Below are 13970 nucleotides of genomic sequence, written 5' to 3' on the forward strand. Positions count from 1 at the left end.
TAAAGCAGGTGGACCAATCTGAAGAACAATTTATTGACATTAATCTGAACAAGTGTGCTATACATAACATTTGGTTTGGAAAGAAGCGCATGCACTCGTGCAAAGAGCGTAGGTCCTTGACTTTTCTTTTAAGAAGAGCAATGATCCATTTGAGAATGAGCTTTTTCCCTTTGAGTGCATCTGGACAGACTCGTTGTGTCTCCTCCTTCTCCATCCTTCTCAGCCCTACCCTCCCTTGATCGCTTACAGCTCTCCGCCCTCAAAGTATTGACAACGCGAGGCGCACGGCGCACAGCGTGGACTTGGAGATGTCTTGGCAGTTACGCACGACGCCACGATAAACACGAAAGCCTCCTTCAGACGGACAGGGCACTTTGAAGCCGATCTGGAATTACTTGCAACTTTTGATTCCCAAACCACTTTTTTCCACCCTTGTGTCTTTTCAGTACGTTTTACTCCTCGTTTCTTCCCTCTTCACAATATATCAGCAACGGATCTAAACGACTTATCTTTTTTATTATTTCCATTAGAAGAACAGAAACGATGTAAACCGCTTGGGGGGGAAACGAACTCAGTTGAGCAGTATCTTTTTACAGAGTACAGACAGAGAGGATGATTCCGCCGGCCAGCACAATTCAGGACGAAAGTGGGGGCAAAGAGGACGAACGGGACCAGAATGAGACACCCAAATCCCCGACGGCGAACGCCAGCCAGCAAGAAAGCAAGGTAGGACTATCCCGTTGTTGTTGTTGTTGTTTTCTTCTTTACCACGAAAATGTTTTTCACTGCACGCCAGTGCAACTCTGAAAAGGAAATTAAGCAGGCTAAAAAAACTTCTTTTAATACGAGATTTAAATGGGCTCAATTGGGATGAGCTCCCAGAAAGAAGACCGCACATTTCCTCCTCCTTTAAATGACCGATAACACACTGATAAAACATCCTAAAACAACCTGATGTGATTAGATTTAAGGAAGCCATAACAAATAATACGAGCTGTAGCTTACAACTGGGAGACAAACCACGAAGATAACGAGGTTAAACAGAAGATAACGCTGAGATCAGTTTAAACTCACAGCAGCAGCTCACATGCTCTCTGTGGTTTTATATGAGAAGTGTACTGTGGTGTTTTTCTTTGGAGGAGATAATAGAGAATAACCTGCTTAGTCCAGCTCTTGTGGGTACTGGTTTACATCAAGCATGGAAAGGTTATTTAAATTAAAACTGAATTAAAAACGGGAAACAATATGGTCTTAAAAATATGTGCATTTTCATAAATAAATAAAAGGCACATGGCTTGGACTTTCTACTTGGAAATGAGGCTGTGTGATAGAGCTGGCAGCTGCCTCTGGCGTTTTACCATCTATGTGGGTCACATGTTGACCCCCAGACTACTACATTTAGCAGTACAATATTGGACTACTGATCATGGCAGTGGATAGCTGTGACAGCTCTTCCCACCACGACTCCCTTGCTGGGCAGATGAATCTCATGCTCCGTCTCCTTCTGACAGCGAGGTTGTGGTTTTTGTATGATCAAGTTGTTGTTCAGTTTTCTTAGTTTCAGCTGAAACATTTCAGCATGGGAACTCGTACTTTGGCACGTTTCGCTGGATATTTCAGCAGACTCCTGGCTGACTTTATGCAATTTCCAAGCTTCTGCCAAACAACCAGACTCACTTCCAGCATCATAGGTGATTTGTCATAGAGCAAAAAAGGCATTTAAAGAAAGTGTTTTAATTTTCTTACAGTCATGATAAGTAGAATAAATTCCTCAGAAGGCTGAACAAGTTTACAACCATTAAGTAAAGTTGTGTTTGTGTTTTTATCCCTCCTTTAAGAATACTGTGAGGCCTGAACATCAAAAGCGCAAGGTGAGCCTCCACTCTTGTGCAAACTGGCGCATACTGCTGATATCAGTCCGTCAGAAGAGTCATGATTGCATGTGAATAAAAGTTGTTCACTCCACAACTTTTATTCCTCTTAACGAAGTCAGTGCCAACCAGGTTAAGTCCATCTTCACCCATATTTTTAGAGGGCACTCTTTGTTTAAGCTGCATCGTATTTGAAGTCATTTGAGTTATAATCCCATGTGATAAATGGCTTTGGCGGATTGTGTTGCAGTGCTCCACCCAGCCCCCATTAACCCTCCCTGCTAACAGAGAGCTGAGAACTCATAGAGATTTGGCGCCATCGAAATACAGCATGAGCTCCTCCATGCATGCACACATGCCTTCACTGTGCTTTATTTTATATACATTAAAGCCACAGTAGAGCAAAAAAGAGGGCCTTTATCATCACACATCATCACACATTTACCGGTAGAAATAGGTTTTCCATCTACTTTTACTACTGTTTTTCTTTTCATGGATCAGCAGGAAAACAGCTGTAACAGGTTGCAGGAGGATGTATTTGTTCTGTAGGTTCATGCTTCTGTGTGTATGCGTTCATGCGTGGGTGATGATGACAGAGAAAGGGTCTAAAATTGATTGTTTCCAGATTGACTTGCAGGACTGATTGATCTTCACCATAACAAAGCCGCAATGATAAGCACTCTAAGCAATTTGTGCAGGCATGTTCACAAAAATGACAAGCGCAGAAAAAATGCACCACGTATGACTGCGTCTGCGTGCTTTGCAACAAACACCAAAGAGGACGAATAAATGCTCAGAGGTGTTTACAAAAGGTGGATGTAAAGACGAGTCGGTGCTGTGAGAGAGAATCATTAGGAGTCTTTCCCGACCTATCAGAAAACATAATCTATTTTTCAATCGGGGATTTATAGCCACACACCAGCCTGGAAGCTGAACCATAAAATCACATTAGAGTGGCTTAGCAATTCTTTATTATGTGTCTGAGCCCAGATTTGAGTGGGTTTCAGGGGTACACACACTGGTTAAATTAAATGATTTGTCAGCGTGGAGCATTATGAATAGCGTTACTGTAAAGGAGAAGCATAATGAGATTGATAGGGGCTGCTGCCAGAAATGACAGCACAGTGTGTGAGGAATGGTGTTAATGTGATACACTGGCCTAACCAGAAAATCACATTACCCTCCCAGGTAGGGAACCTGGAAGGTTTTCTACTGAAAGGTGATAAGTTGAGACCACGGTAATAGTCATGTTATCGGGCATCAGTGAATGAGATTTGCCTGACGGTTACTGCAGTAATGGACTTGGTCACTCAAAGATTTTCTGTCTCCTCATTTTCTCTCAAGCAGTCTGTCTTTTTCTCTTCTTTGCTCCACTTTTCTTGAACTCATCCTCTCCTGTTTCAGCTGCAAAGACTCAAACGCTCCCTGTCCTTCAAGACCAAGAGCGTCCGCAGCAAGAGCGCCGACAACTTCTTCCGGAACAGCAGCGAAAACAAGACGGAGCTCCTCTCAGACGTGAGCAGCAGCACGGGCCATCTTTGCAACATTGGGATGGCCCCGCCGCACAACACCAACCTCCCCATTCCTCCAGTTCCTCCGGCTATTCCCTGCGCTCCTCCTCCCACGTCGCGCTCACAACCACGCAACCCGATGCAGTTAGACTCAGCAGGACACTGCTTCATGGAGCACATCTTTAAGAAGCCCACGTTCTGCGACGTCTGCAACCACATGATTGTAGGTAGGGGTAAAAGCACTGCTCTCCTTCATCATAACATCAAACACAGCTGAGAAGGCAAATGCCTGATCATCCAATGAGCCCTGCAATCATATCGTGAGGAAAAACCTTTTAATAATGAGCTCTCCACTAGGTGTTCTTCCACCAGAGAAACATGCATTAAAGTGTGCGAAGGGTTGAACGCAACGTGACATGTGGATTTATGCTCCATTATCCAGTATGAATAGTTGGCAAAGCTCTAAAACACACACCATGAGTATCTAAACAACAAAAAAAAGACAATTGCACACCTGACACTGAGCATCTGACTTAATCTGTTGACACGTGACCAAAGTATCTCCATCCTTCTGATTCACACACTGAGCCCAGTCCCTCCATCTGTCTGCTGGGGTGTCAGATAGCCAGCAACGTCTGCGCCAGCACAGCTACCTGTTTTCCCCTTGCCAGATGTTCTGGTTCCTTTGGCTTAACCATCACTGCTAAGGCTCTGCATCTCAGGGAGTCTGCAGTTTGATAATTACAATTTGCTCAACTAGCCCCATGGCATCATGTTTGGTAGCAGATAAGAGAGATCAGACTTCGTACCGGGAAGGTAGACATGTAAACGAGCACCTACGTTTATAATTGTAGTTATGCCATCAGTTTAATATCTTGCAAGAGTTTCTGCTTCTATTTGCGCAATTAGAAGTTGCAGTTCAAGCGCAAAAAGTACTTCATGGTTATGAGGCAGGTGGATAAATGGTGACACTGCTGCTGTGTCAAACAGTGGTCCATTCAGGGTTTTCTTACAAACCAGGCGATATTTATCATATCACTGCAGTGAAAAAGAAACACGTGCACGTCTTTGATTGGTTATAAAATAGTTGTGATCAGATCAGGTACACAACCGTCACTCCATATATACAGACTATTATTCCCAGACACCCAGGTTTTTAAATATAACAAAACACATTTATGCCATTTATAAATGTCTTCATGTAAATTATGTCTCACAAGTTTTGGATGAAGGCTTCTGGACTGTCACAGTGCATAACAATTATCTGTTTGGCTGAACAGTGTAAGCATACTGCTTTTACTGTGGTTGGGATAAGATGTTGTGGTGTGGCTGATTTATAAAATGAATACCTTGTAAACGGGCAGCCTCTTGCTAGAAAGTCCAGAGAGGATATCCACTTTGGTGTTATTTTGCAATAAAGTTAAAGTCAGTACTTGATAATGAGTTTTATGAAGTTCTTACCACAGTTAAATGAATTTATATTGGAAAGTAGTTGAGTTCTACAGATTAATTTTATGATTTTAACCCGGTTTTCGCTCACATTAAAGGAAATTTAGAGGCTTTTCTTGGAGTAACACAGAATGTATCATCACCCAAAGATAGAATCCGAACAAGAGGGAAACTTTTTCTAATGTGAGGCCACAGAAAAAAACTTTTCGCAGCTTTAGCTCACATACTGCTACACATTTATGAACGTTGTAACATACGCTGGTCTGTTTTATCTGGTGTGATCGGTGAGGCGCATCCAGTGGCTTTGAATGAGACTCAGCTGGTCTGTTGGTGGTGAGGATGTGATGCTGCGCTGCCCTCTGGTCCACACATGAAAAAAAGATGCTGCCCTCGTCTTCAGTTGTCCCACCTTAATGAGAACACTATCGCTCTCTGTCTGTCCCTCCCTGTGTGTGTCTGTGTGTTTGTGTGTAATGATATGCGATGGTGTTATCAAATTCTGACTCAACATCCCAGAGTCAAAGAGAAGCACACAGGAGACAGAAGGAGAGACACTAGAGGAGGAGAAAGGTGGACTCAAACTGATTGGATTGATTATTAAATCCTAATGGTCACCCACGAGGAATGTCTCCAGGTTTATGGAGTTAGATAATCATGCAACAAGTTTTTATAACATTTTTCAAGTAAAGTTCACATTTTTATGCACTGATATCCTGTCTTGCACCTCTAAAGGTACACAAATAGTGTTGCAAGCAGATATTTGACTTTCTAACAAAATAAATGAATAAGCTGTTATAAAAAATATCACATACACTCAAAATGTAAAAATATAGCAAGGATGTGCTGTTTTTCTTTTAGACACTAGGATCAATCTAATATGAATTGTTCCTATTTCAGAAAAAAATGCCATATAAATCTATGTGTTTAGTGTATTTATGATGCACCTTCACTATTAAATAATCAGTCTAATACATGTATGCTATTATTGCGTAAGGCAGACATAAAAGAAATAAACACCCACCTTCTTCCTACTGGAGTCTTTTATTACCTCAATGCGTCAATTTCGGTGTGTCATTTAGAATAAAAATAGGTTTAATTATAGTATAGTGCTCGCTGACTCATTCATTAGGTCTACTAGATGAAGGTAAGGTAGTAGAACAAAGAGATTAATTCCTATTTGAGCAATAAAGATATTAGTTTTTAATTCATTTTTCAAAATGACCTGTATGTAAGATAGACGCCCGTTTACTTTCACGTACTGAAATTTGGATTTGCATAACATTAGATGTACTCACAGAATAACCAAGTTTCATTCTTCATGCTGGGATTTTCTGCATCAGCAAGGATCAATAAAAACAAAAGAGCTGTATTCAGTTTTCAAACCACACTTTCCTGCCACTTTAAACTTCTTCTCATTCTGTTCCATGCTTGTGTTTTCTGTCATTTATTACATAGTCTCTATGGTATGTATGGCATTTGCACATAAAGCATCCATCTTCACAGTTCGCTCGTTTCCCTGGTAATTTTCGCCTTTTTCTGGCAAGAAAGAAAAAGCTTAAAAATGTATGACTATTCTTGCTCCTGATTTTCTGCGATAACAGAATATGCAGGATATGTGCAGAATATGTCATGAAATCTCTGTCAGCTTATACGAGTTAAACAGTTATTTACTTTCAAAATCCCCTAAAAGACCCAAAGGATCCATGCTCACTCCTGGGATTAACAAAACTCGATATTCTGGCAAAATTAACACGCACTAATCGGTGCAATTAAACTCCTTAAATGTGCATGACAGGTTTAGTTGACCACGGAAAGAAATTAATCTTGTGCTAGGAGGTCAAGGTTTTCCCAGTAGAGATGCTTGGCTGTGGTGTTGAATGACACTTTATTACATCTCCCTCTAATACACATACAGTACTCGTGCACTTACTATGTGAGAGTTTTGTTCGTGCTGGTGTCTGTGGCGTTTTCCGGTATTTTGTTACATTTCAGTGACACACTGCACGTCACGCACACATCTCACACGCACCATATAGCTCTTTCTGTCACCCAGGATGCAAACGGTACGTGCTGTGACATCTCTGATTCTTAATTTATCTATTTTAGTGTTAAATCCAGCAGCTGACGTTGTCCGCCCTGCCTTGAAAGTGTCTCACGCACCAGCACTCCACTAACAAAAAACCATTACCAAATGTTAAACTGCATGGGAGCCATTGGGGAAAATGTCATTGGAGAAAGTCGGATCATGAAAAGTTTAAAGACAGTTAAATGTGAACAAAAACTGATGTATTGAAGTTTGAGCATTGGCTCAAAGCGGTAATTTCAGCATCTGTCAGTTGACGGGAAGGTCATTTATTTCCTGGACTGTAGACTGTATACAAAAGATGGACATAAAGTGTGACAATTTGTCTTGTCCATGAGAGGGTAAGAGGGTGGAGCTGCGTCATTACCAGCTATTAATTAAAGCTCTTCCATAATTAATTGTGATGCTATTTTTATGCTTTTATTAAGGGATGCTGGTGAAAACCCTAAAGCAGCTATGCCTGTAACGTCACATCACTTCATGACTTAATACAATAAAATCAGATTAGCTGTGCATAAAATTCTTTGAATGAAAACTTGCTATAGATGCCAGTTGAGTAAAGGTTTTTCTGCATCTCTGTACTGGCTTAATTTTTCAGTCCCAGAGGTTTCCACGTGCTCCAGACTCTTATATCTCAGCAGTTACTGTGGCTGTTGAGATATAACAGCAACAATGTTATCTGACATTAATCAGATATGTGAATAAATAAATAAACAATGCTAACAGATACACTGAAAGGCTGCTTGATGACCGATGCTGTGGAAGAAACTAACTGCAAGTCTGCAAGTAATTGTAAAGAAAGCTTCTTGTGGTCAGAGTTTAAGAAGAAGACGAGGTGGAGGGGTTATTGTCTCAGTTAGGGTTATTTGCACGGGAAATCAGGAGGCGTGAAGTAAGGACGACGGCTTAATGGATCAATGTATGGCTGAGAGAAGGGCTGTCGGGAGGAGAGAGGAGGAAATGGAAGGAGAGAGGTTATGAGGTGAGATGAAGACGGTACAGAAAAGCTGGCAGGAGTCTTGTCCTTTACTGTACTGTAAATGAATAATAAGCTTTAATGGCAGAGTATCCACAAAAAAAAAAGAGCAAATGCCAGAGAGATCAGCACTGTCACTCAGATTCCCCGCAGCTATAATGCCTTCAAGCCCTCAATGAAAAAGCACCTATACACACACGTACACACATCCAGACTAACATCATTATCCTTCCATTACCTCAGGAGGATGGCAGTGTCACCTTCCTATATGTGCCTGCTGAAACACAGCGGTTTGTTCCCTTATTAGTTAACATGGAGGCGTCTCATTATTCCCCCATGTTGGAATGAGTCAGCTCAAACAAGCCGATCAACAACAGCTTGACAAGCGCTTAATTTGCTCCCTGTCCCAGTGCACGGACGAGAGCTTGAATCCGGATGTCTCAGAGATATCTCTCAGGGAGATCGTTTGTTGACCTGAAGGGAAATGAAACTCGAGGTGCTCGTTAAGCAACACAATCAGTTGACCTGATTTAGAGCGACCTAGAAATCGGCGCAGGTTGCTTCTCATTGCCTCCGCGTCTGTCATTGTTGTTCTGTTGTTCTGTGGCGAGGGTTCAGGGCCGGGATCGCGTTTCTCTCAGTTTCTGTCTCAGCATCACTAACTCCACCTCAGCCAAGCGACACAACAGCTTTAAATGGGAAATACAGATACTGTTTTCCACCCATTACTGAGTTTCAAGTTCCTGTCACTGCTGTCCAGATCCAAATAGCTGTGACGCCAGTTTACATTACAGCACATGAAGAGCAGGCAGAGATTTTTCCCCCTTGTTGGCTAAGTAAACTACACACAAAGAGCTTAGTTTCTTAAGCACACAGTATCTCATGTTAACAGTCCTTTTGTGGGGGGTCAAGTTTCCTCTGATTACCTCTGCTCGATGACCCCCCTCGACCCACTCGTGAAACTGAACGTGCATTTCTGAGGATGATCTGGATTGAAATCACGACATTGTTTCCTTGCCACTGTGGCGGGTCCACAGTAAACAGAAACGACACATACTGACAACACTTCTGTGAGGAAACTTGGAGCAGACAGATCATCTTATGTTGTGTCTGTTCCCTTTGATGCTCACAGAAGCAGATCGATGTTTCCTTTCGCATGTCCACATTTTCACACGCACATATGAAGAGCGTGGGCCTAAGCAGGGCACGTGCTTATTGATTAATCAATGAAGAGCCAGAGCTGCATAGCTGCCAGATTCCAACTAATAGCAGCTCTGGGACTTGGAAACATTGTACTCTTTTGTTAATATGAACGAGCTCTCATAGGATATACAGTGGCTGGTTGTAAGTGATGTTTGTTTTTTTAGCGTGGTACGTGCTGTATGTCTCATACCAGTTTATTGATTTTATCTTGCCATGTTAGATTTATTACTCCACAGACTCCCCACTTATTTCATAAGAAGATAAATTAGTCTTTTTTTCATATCTTGCCTCATGTCGCTTGATGCACAGCAGTCATAATAGCTGTCCATTAGCTTAAGCACTAAAGTTATTAGCTTACCAGCTTTGATTTGGACTGATTTATCACTTTTATTGGAAAATAGGTCAAGGCTTTGGCCAGCTTACTCGTCTCTCATTTGTATCTGACTGGAATAGAGGGTAGGGGATGATAACTCTGAGTCTACAGGTAAATATGTCATATAGCTAACTTCTTTTGCCCTTGGGCAAGAATATGGTCTGTGATTGACAGTGATATCACGTTACATTTTTTAGGTTAGGAAGTTGACACGCTGAACTTCTTACCATTAGGCATAAAGCAAGGTCTTCTTCCTTCAAATGTGAAAGAAAAACATTGTTTTTTTATAATGAACCAACGAAATAAGCCGGAAGTTGGGCTACGTTTGCGAAAAGCTTCACTGAAGATTAGCTGCTGCAAACTTCTGAGGATGGCAAACAGAGAAAAAAGGGCAGGAAGGGTCGGGCAAAGAACTCAAGGTGTGTGGGGCATGTAGGGATTTATAGACATACGTGCTCCTCAACTCCTAAAAATACCAATATTCCCTATTTAATGCATATCTACTGCTGGTATCTTTCTTTGTGAGGTTCATTCTGTTATACCTTTAAGACTCCGCCCTGTCCTTCTTATTTTCGTTTCTCTATCCTTCGCTCCATTTCCTTTTATTTTTCTTTTATTAATCTACACACCTGCGTGCACAAATACACACACACTCTTGCTAAATGATTGCACCTGCATCGTTGCATAACTTTTGGATCTCAAATTAATCTTCAATTATCTCATCAGCTGTGAGTCAGGCATTAATAAGTGACAGCGAACCTGCACACAGGTAGCAGTTTGACGAGCGATATTAACACGGTGGAGACACGCCTGGCTCAGTCACAGTCGGACTGATTTTTGTAGAAGTGCACGCTGTGAGTTGCATTTTGTAAATTTTTGTCCCTGTTAAAATGTTCCACATGTCATTTCACAGGTTTTTCTCAGTGCATGCTGGGAAGGGCTCCAGAAACTAGGAATAAGAGTGTAAAAACAATGAATAAATAAATGAGACGCCGTTCTGGACAATATTTTCATCTCCTCTGCTTTTTTTCTCTGTAACTTGCTGTTTGGTTGTAAGAACACAATTTGATTCCAGCTCCCGACATTGCCTCTTTGTCTGTATGTATCAGGCACAACAGCCAAGCATGTGGTGTTCCTGGCGGGAAATACGGCGAAACACGGCCTCCGCTGCAAAGCCTGCAAGATGAGCCTCCACCACAAGTGTGAGAACGGTGTTGGGCAGCAGCGTTGCATGGGAAAACTGGTAAGATGCATGATAAGACTCTTTCGGGAGACTGCGTCTCAGGAATATAATTATTGATGTCAGTACTGTGATAGCAGATCAGAACTGGCTGTCTGACCGCTTCCCAGCAGAATGTGCTTATTCAGAAATCACACTCTATGTGTGAGTGTGCAAGTACATCTGTGACCACCATCCATCCTCGTCATCCTCCTCATCATCGTTATATCATCGCTGTCTCTGTGTTAGATAATGCAACTCATCGTTTACAAAAACACTGACCTCCTCCCCTCCTCTCTCAAGTTCTGCCACGCTTCTGGACAAACGTGGTCACCGAGAGGCAGCTTCTTAAACCCACTATTGATGAAGTCACATGGGCAGGCTTTATGATGTGTTTGACATTTCAGAGTAGCGGCCTTACTTTAACACTCGGGGAACTGTGGAATTACAGGGTGGAGTGGTTATTAAGGACCTTATCTGATATTTTATGTGCTCATCTAAAGTCTGTAAAATGCAAATGGACTGCATCTATGCAGCACTTTTCTAGTCTTATCAACAACTGAAGTGCTTCACACTACAAGCCACATTTGCATGCCTGTACGTTTTTTATGGTACGCAGCATTGACATGTGGTGAGTTTTTGGGGTCCAATGCGATACCGAACATCTTTCCTCATACAGACACGAGGATCTGGGGATCAGATTAAGTGAATGAATAAACCTCATGATCCACAACCGCCTTTCTTAGGGGCTTTCAGCAAAAAATCTACAGTGTGCTTTAAATCCAGAACCTGTATTGTTTAATTTAGGAAGTTTCCCTATTAACGAGCTGATGCTCAGGAACCACAACATTCAGTGAGAGAGGTTTCAAATGTATTCATGTGATGAAAAACTTGGAGAAAATAATTATTATTGTGTCGTTTCACCCCAAAATGTGGTTTCTCCCCAAGAAACACATCACAGCCTCATTATAGAGTGATAACAACCTAAATTAGTGTTCTGTAATATGATTCACAATCTTGAATGGCTCGCATCATCTGTGAATGAAATTAAAATGAAACCTGGTTGTGGAATGGGTCCACCGGGGTGGTCCGGGTGTTTTTAACTGGGGAGTTTTCGGCCTGACTTGTAAAAGCAACTGCCAAGAAGCATTTTCACTTCCATAGCAGTCCAAAAGCTGGAAGACTGGATCGAACTGGGACCTTTTAATCATTTGTGCTCATCCTGCACTGAAGAAAGAGACTTTAGAGCCACATGTTTGGATGTATACTTCGTGTCCACACCTCAACTTAGCAAATTTGTCTGAAATTACTAAAGGAAATGGAATAAGTTGAGTCGGATAAAGTGAATCAATGCGTGTAAATAATTTGGCAGTACAGGCAGTGTTTCTCCTTTTTCTTTGTGTCGTCTTTCCACCAGATGCCTTAGAGATGAGGCCTGTAGATATGATCGGCTCTCAGGAGTGGAAAATGAGGTCGAGAGGTCGAGCATAAAAAGGGAAGTTTCCCCAGTGGAGTACAGCTCTAAATTCAACTAACTCTAAACTTGGACTCTTCTGCTGCCATGCTTGTTTCTCTTGGCCTGAGAGCCACTCAGAAAGAAACTAAGTTAGCTCATCCTTTGAATCTTTGCTAACATGAAACCAGTGTGTTTCTGTACCCACTCATACATTTGTAGAGACTCTGTATCGAGTGCTGCTGATAATTACTGCTATTCAGCATGTAGTTCAGCTTTGCTGGTTACATAACATTACTTCAGTTAAATGTTTTACTACAGCTAAGCTGGACACAACCTTTTCAGGGCTGACAATAATCAGTTAACAGCAAGTTTTTCTTATTCTACAGGAATGTGTTTTCTTTTTTCCACATAAATACTACACTGCAGTTTGCAGTATAGTATGGTGGTCACTTAAAAAGAGAAGTTGACGCCTTTTTTCTGACGCACTCGGTTTATGTTAACATTCAGCCCCGACAGCTCCAGTACAAATAACGTTTCTGGGAGACTTGCCAGTTTGGATCAAACGTGATTATTAATCAATATGTGTCAGTTCATTGTGAGTCACTCTGTGAAACGCAGCTAAAACCCTCACAACAGTGCATGTTTTACATATTGGACTTAAAAACTCTGCTTCGACAACGTGATCCGAAAAGTAGTTTAACTAATTTAGCTCATTACTCATAATGAACGCGGTGATTCACTCGTCAGCTTTTGATGAGCAGTGTTTATTGCAAATATCAACAATAACAGGGGTTCTGCACAATGCTGCAACACCTCCAAGACTTCCACTGCTTCATCCAGATGTTTTAGTGTTTTGTGTTTCCTTTGTACTCGGCGCAAATGATGGTTCAAAGTCTCAGTGCTACAGTCTCTGAGGTCAGAAGGGACACGCAGCAGATCTCTGAGATGCGGGTGCTTTGCCAAATTTGGTTTAGCTTCTCAAAAAGGGCGAAGTCACTGAAGTGATTTGCCATGTGTTGTCAAGGAAGTAGCATGTAGACAGCCACCCAAATGCAAGACACGAAGGTAGATGATGTGAGATCAGTCCAAAAACAGGTAGGGGATAATGGAAAACTTGAGGAGCAGACAGGGAACCTAGACAAATGAAGCAGGACTTTGTCTTATCTGGGTACCATTAGGATTAATCCTGGTTTTTCTGTACTATGAAAGTGGTTAACATAAATAATGCTGAAGACCTACCAAGTGGTTATGATCAAGATATGAAATCACCGCTTACTGACCAACCAATTCTCTGGAAAATAACTTTACCATTCCTGGAAGATCCCACATACTTCTGTGCAAGAATAGCGCGATGGTCGGAAGTCTTTGTCTGGTCCTGATGACTGTTAGTGTTAAATAGAAATTCTTAGACATTTATTCCTATTTATTCTTAGATTATTTTCCCCCTGACACCTATTTGCACATAGACAAAACCTATGTTTGAATTCTATTTACATTTCATTTTTAATCTCAGATCGTTAAACACCACCAAATGTAAATGTAAAATGTAATTATAACACATCAGTTTCTCCTGTGTCATAGTGACAGAGCGGTGATGTTGGCAAGTCTGTTAATTCCACAGTCGGCATTTTTTCCAGCTGTCATTGCTGCCTCCAGATATACCAGACTTCATTAATTTAGTAGTTATTTCCCAGTCTTACTGACCAAAGATCTTAGAGCACTCACACATTCATACAGTGCTTTTAGTGCTACTGCTTTTCCTCTCGCGCAAACTCACGCTGCTGATTTGTCTGCAGCAGCTACGTTGCTTTTAGCCTGTATTATTCGTT

At 41.6% G+C, this 13970-nt stretch overlaps 1 protein-coding gene across 3 annotated transcripts in view; it reads left to right on the forward strand.

The window, feature by feature from the left end:
- Positions 1-259: 259 nt before the first annotated feature.
- The window catches only part of stac (SH3 and cysteine rich domain), a 29681-nt gene continuing 15970 nt past the window's right edge, over positions 260-13970 (forward strand). Inside the window, exons 1-5 of one of the 3 annotated variants that reach the window (XM_085257452.1) lie at positions 260-445; positions 597-726; positions 1839-1871; positions 3276-3609; positions 10576-10709. In XM_085257452.1, coding sequence (XP_085113578.1) covers positions 613-726; positions 1839-1871; positions 3276-3609; positions 10576-10709 — 615 coding nt within the window. In that variant the 5' untranslated portion in view covers positions 260-445; positions 597-612. Of the gene's footprint in view, positions 727-1838; positions 1872-3275; positions 3610-10575; positions 10710-13970 lie in introns of all 3 variants that reach the window. The other 2 variants (XM_085257451.1, XM_085257453.1) reach the window with 2 other exon arrangements.

The sequence above is a fragment of the Mchenga conophoros genome, linkage group LG19 (assembly GCF_057382185.1).
Source record: "Mchenga conophoros isolate Kocher_MC1m ecotype Shallow Benthic linkage group LG19, M_conophoros_male_GT1.1, whole genome shotgun sequence".
Taxonomy (NCBI): Eukaryota; Metazoa; Chordata; class Actinopteri; order Cichliformes; family Cichlidae; genus Mchenga; species Mchenga conophoros.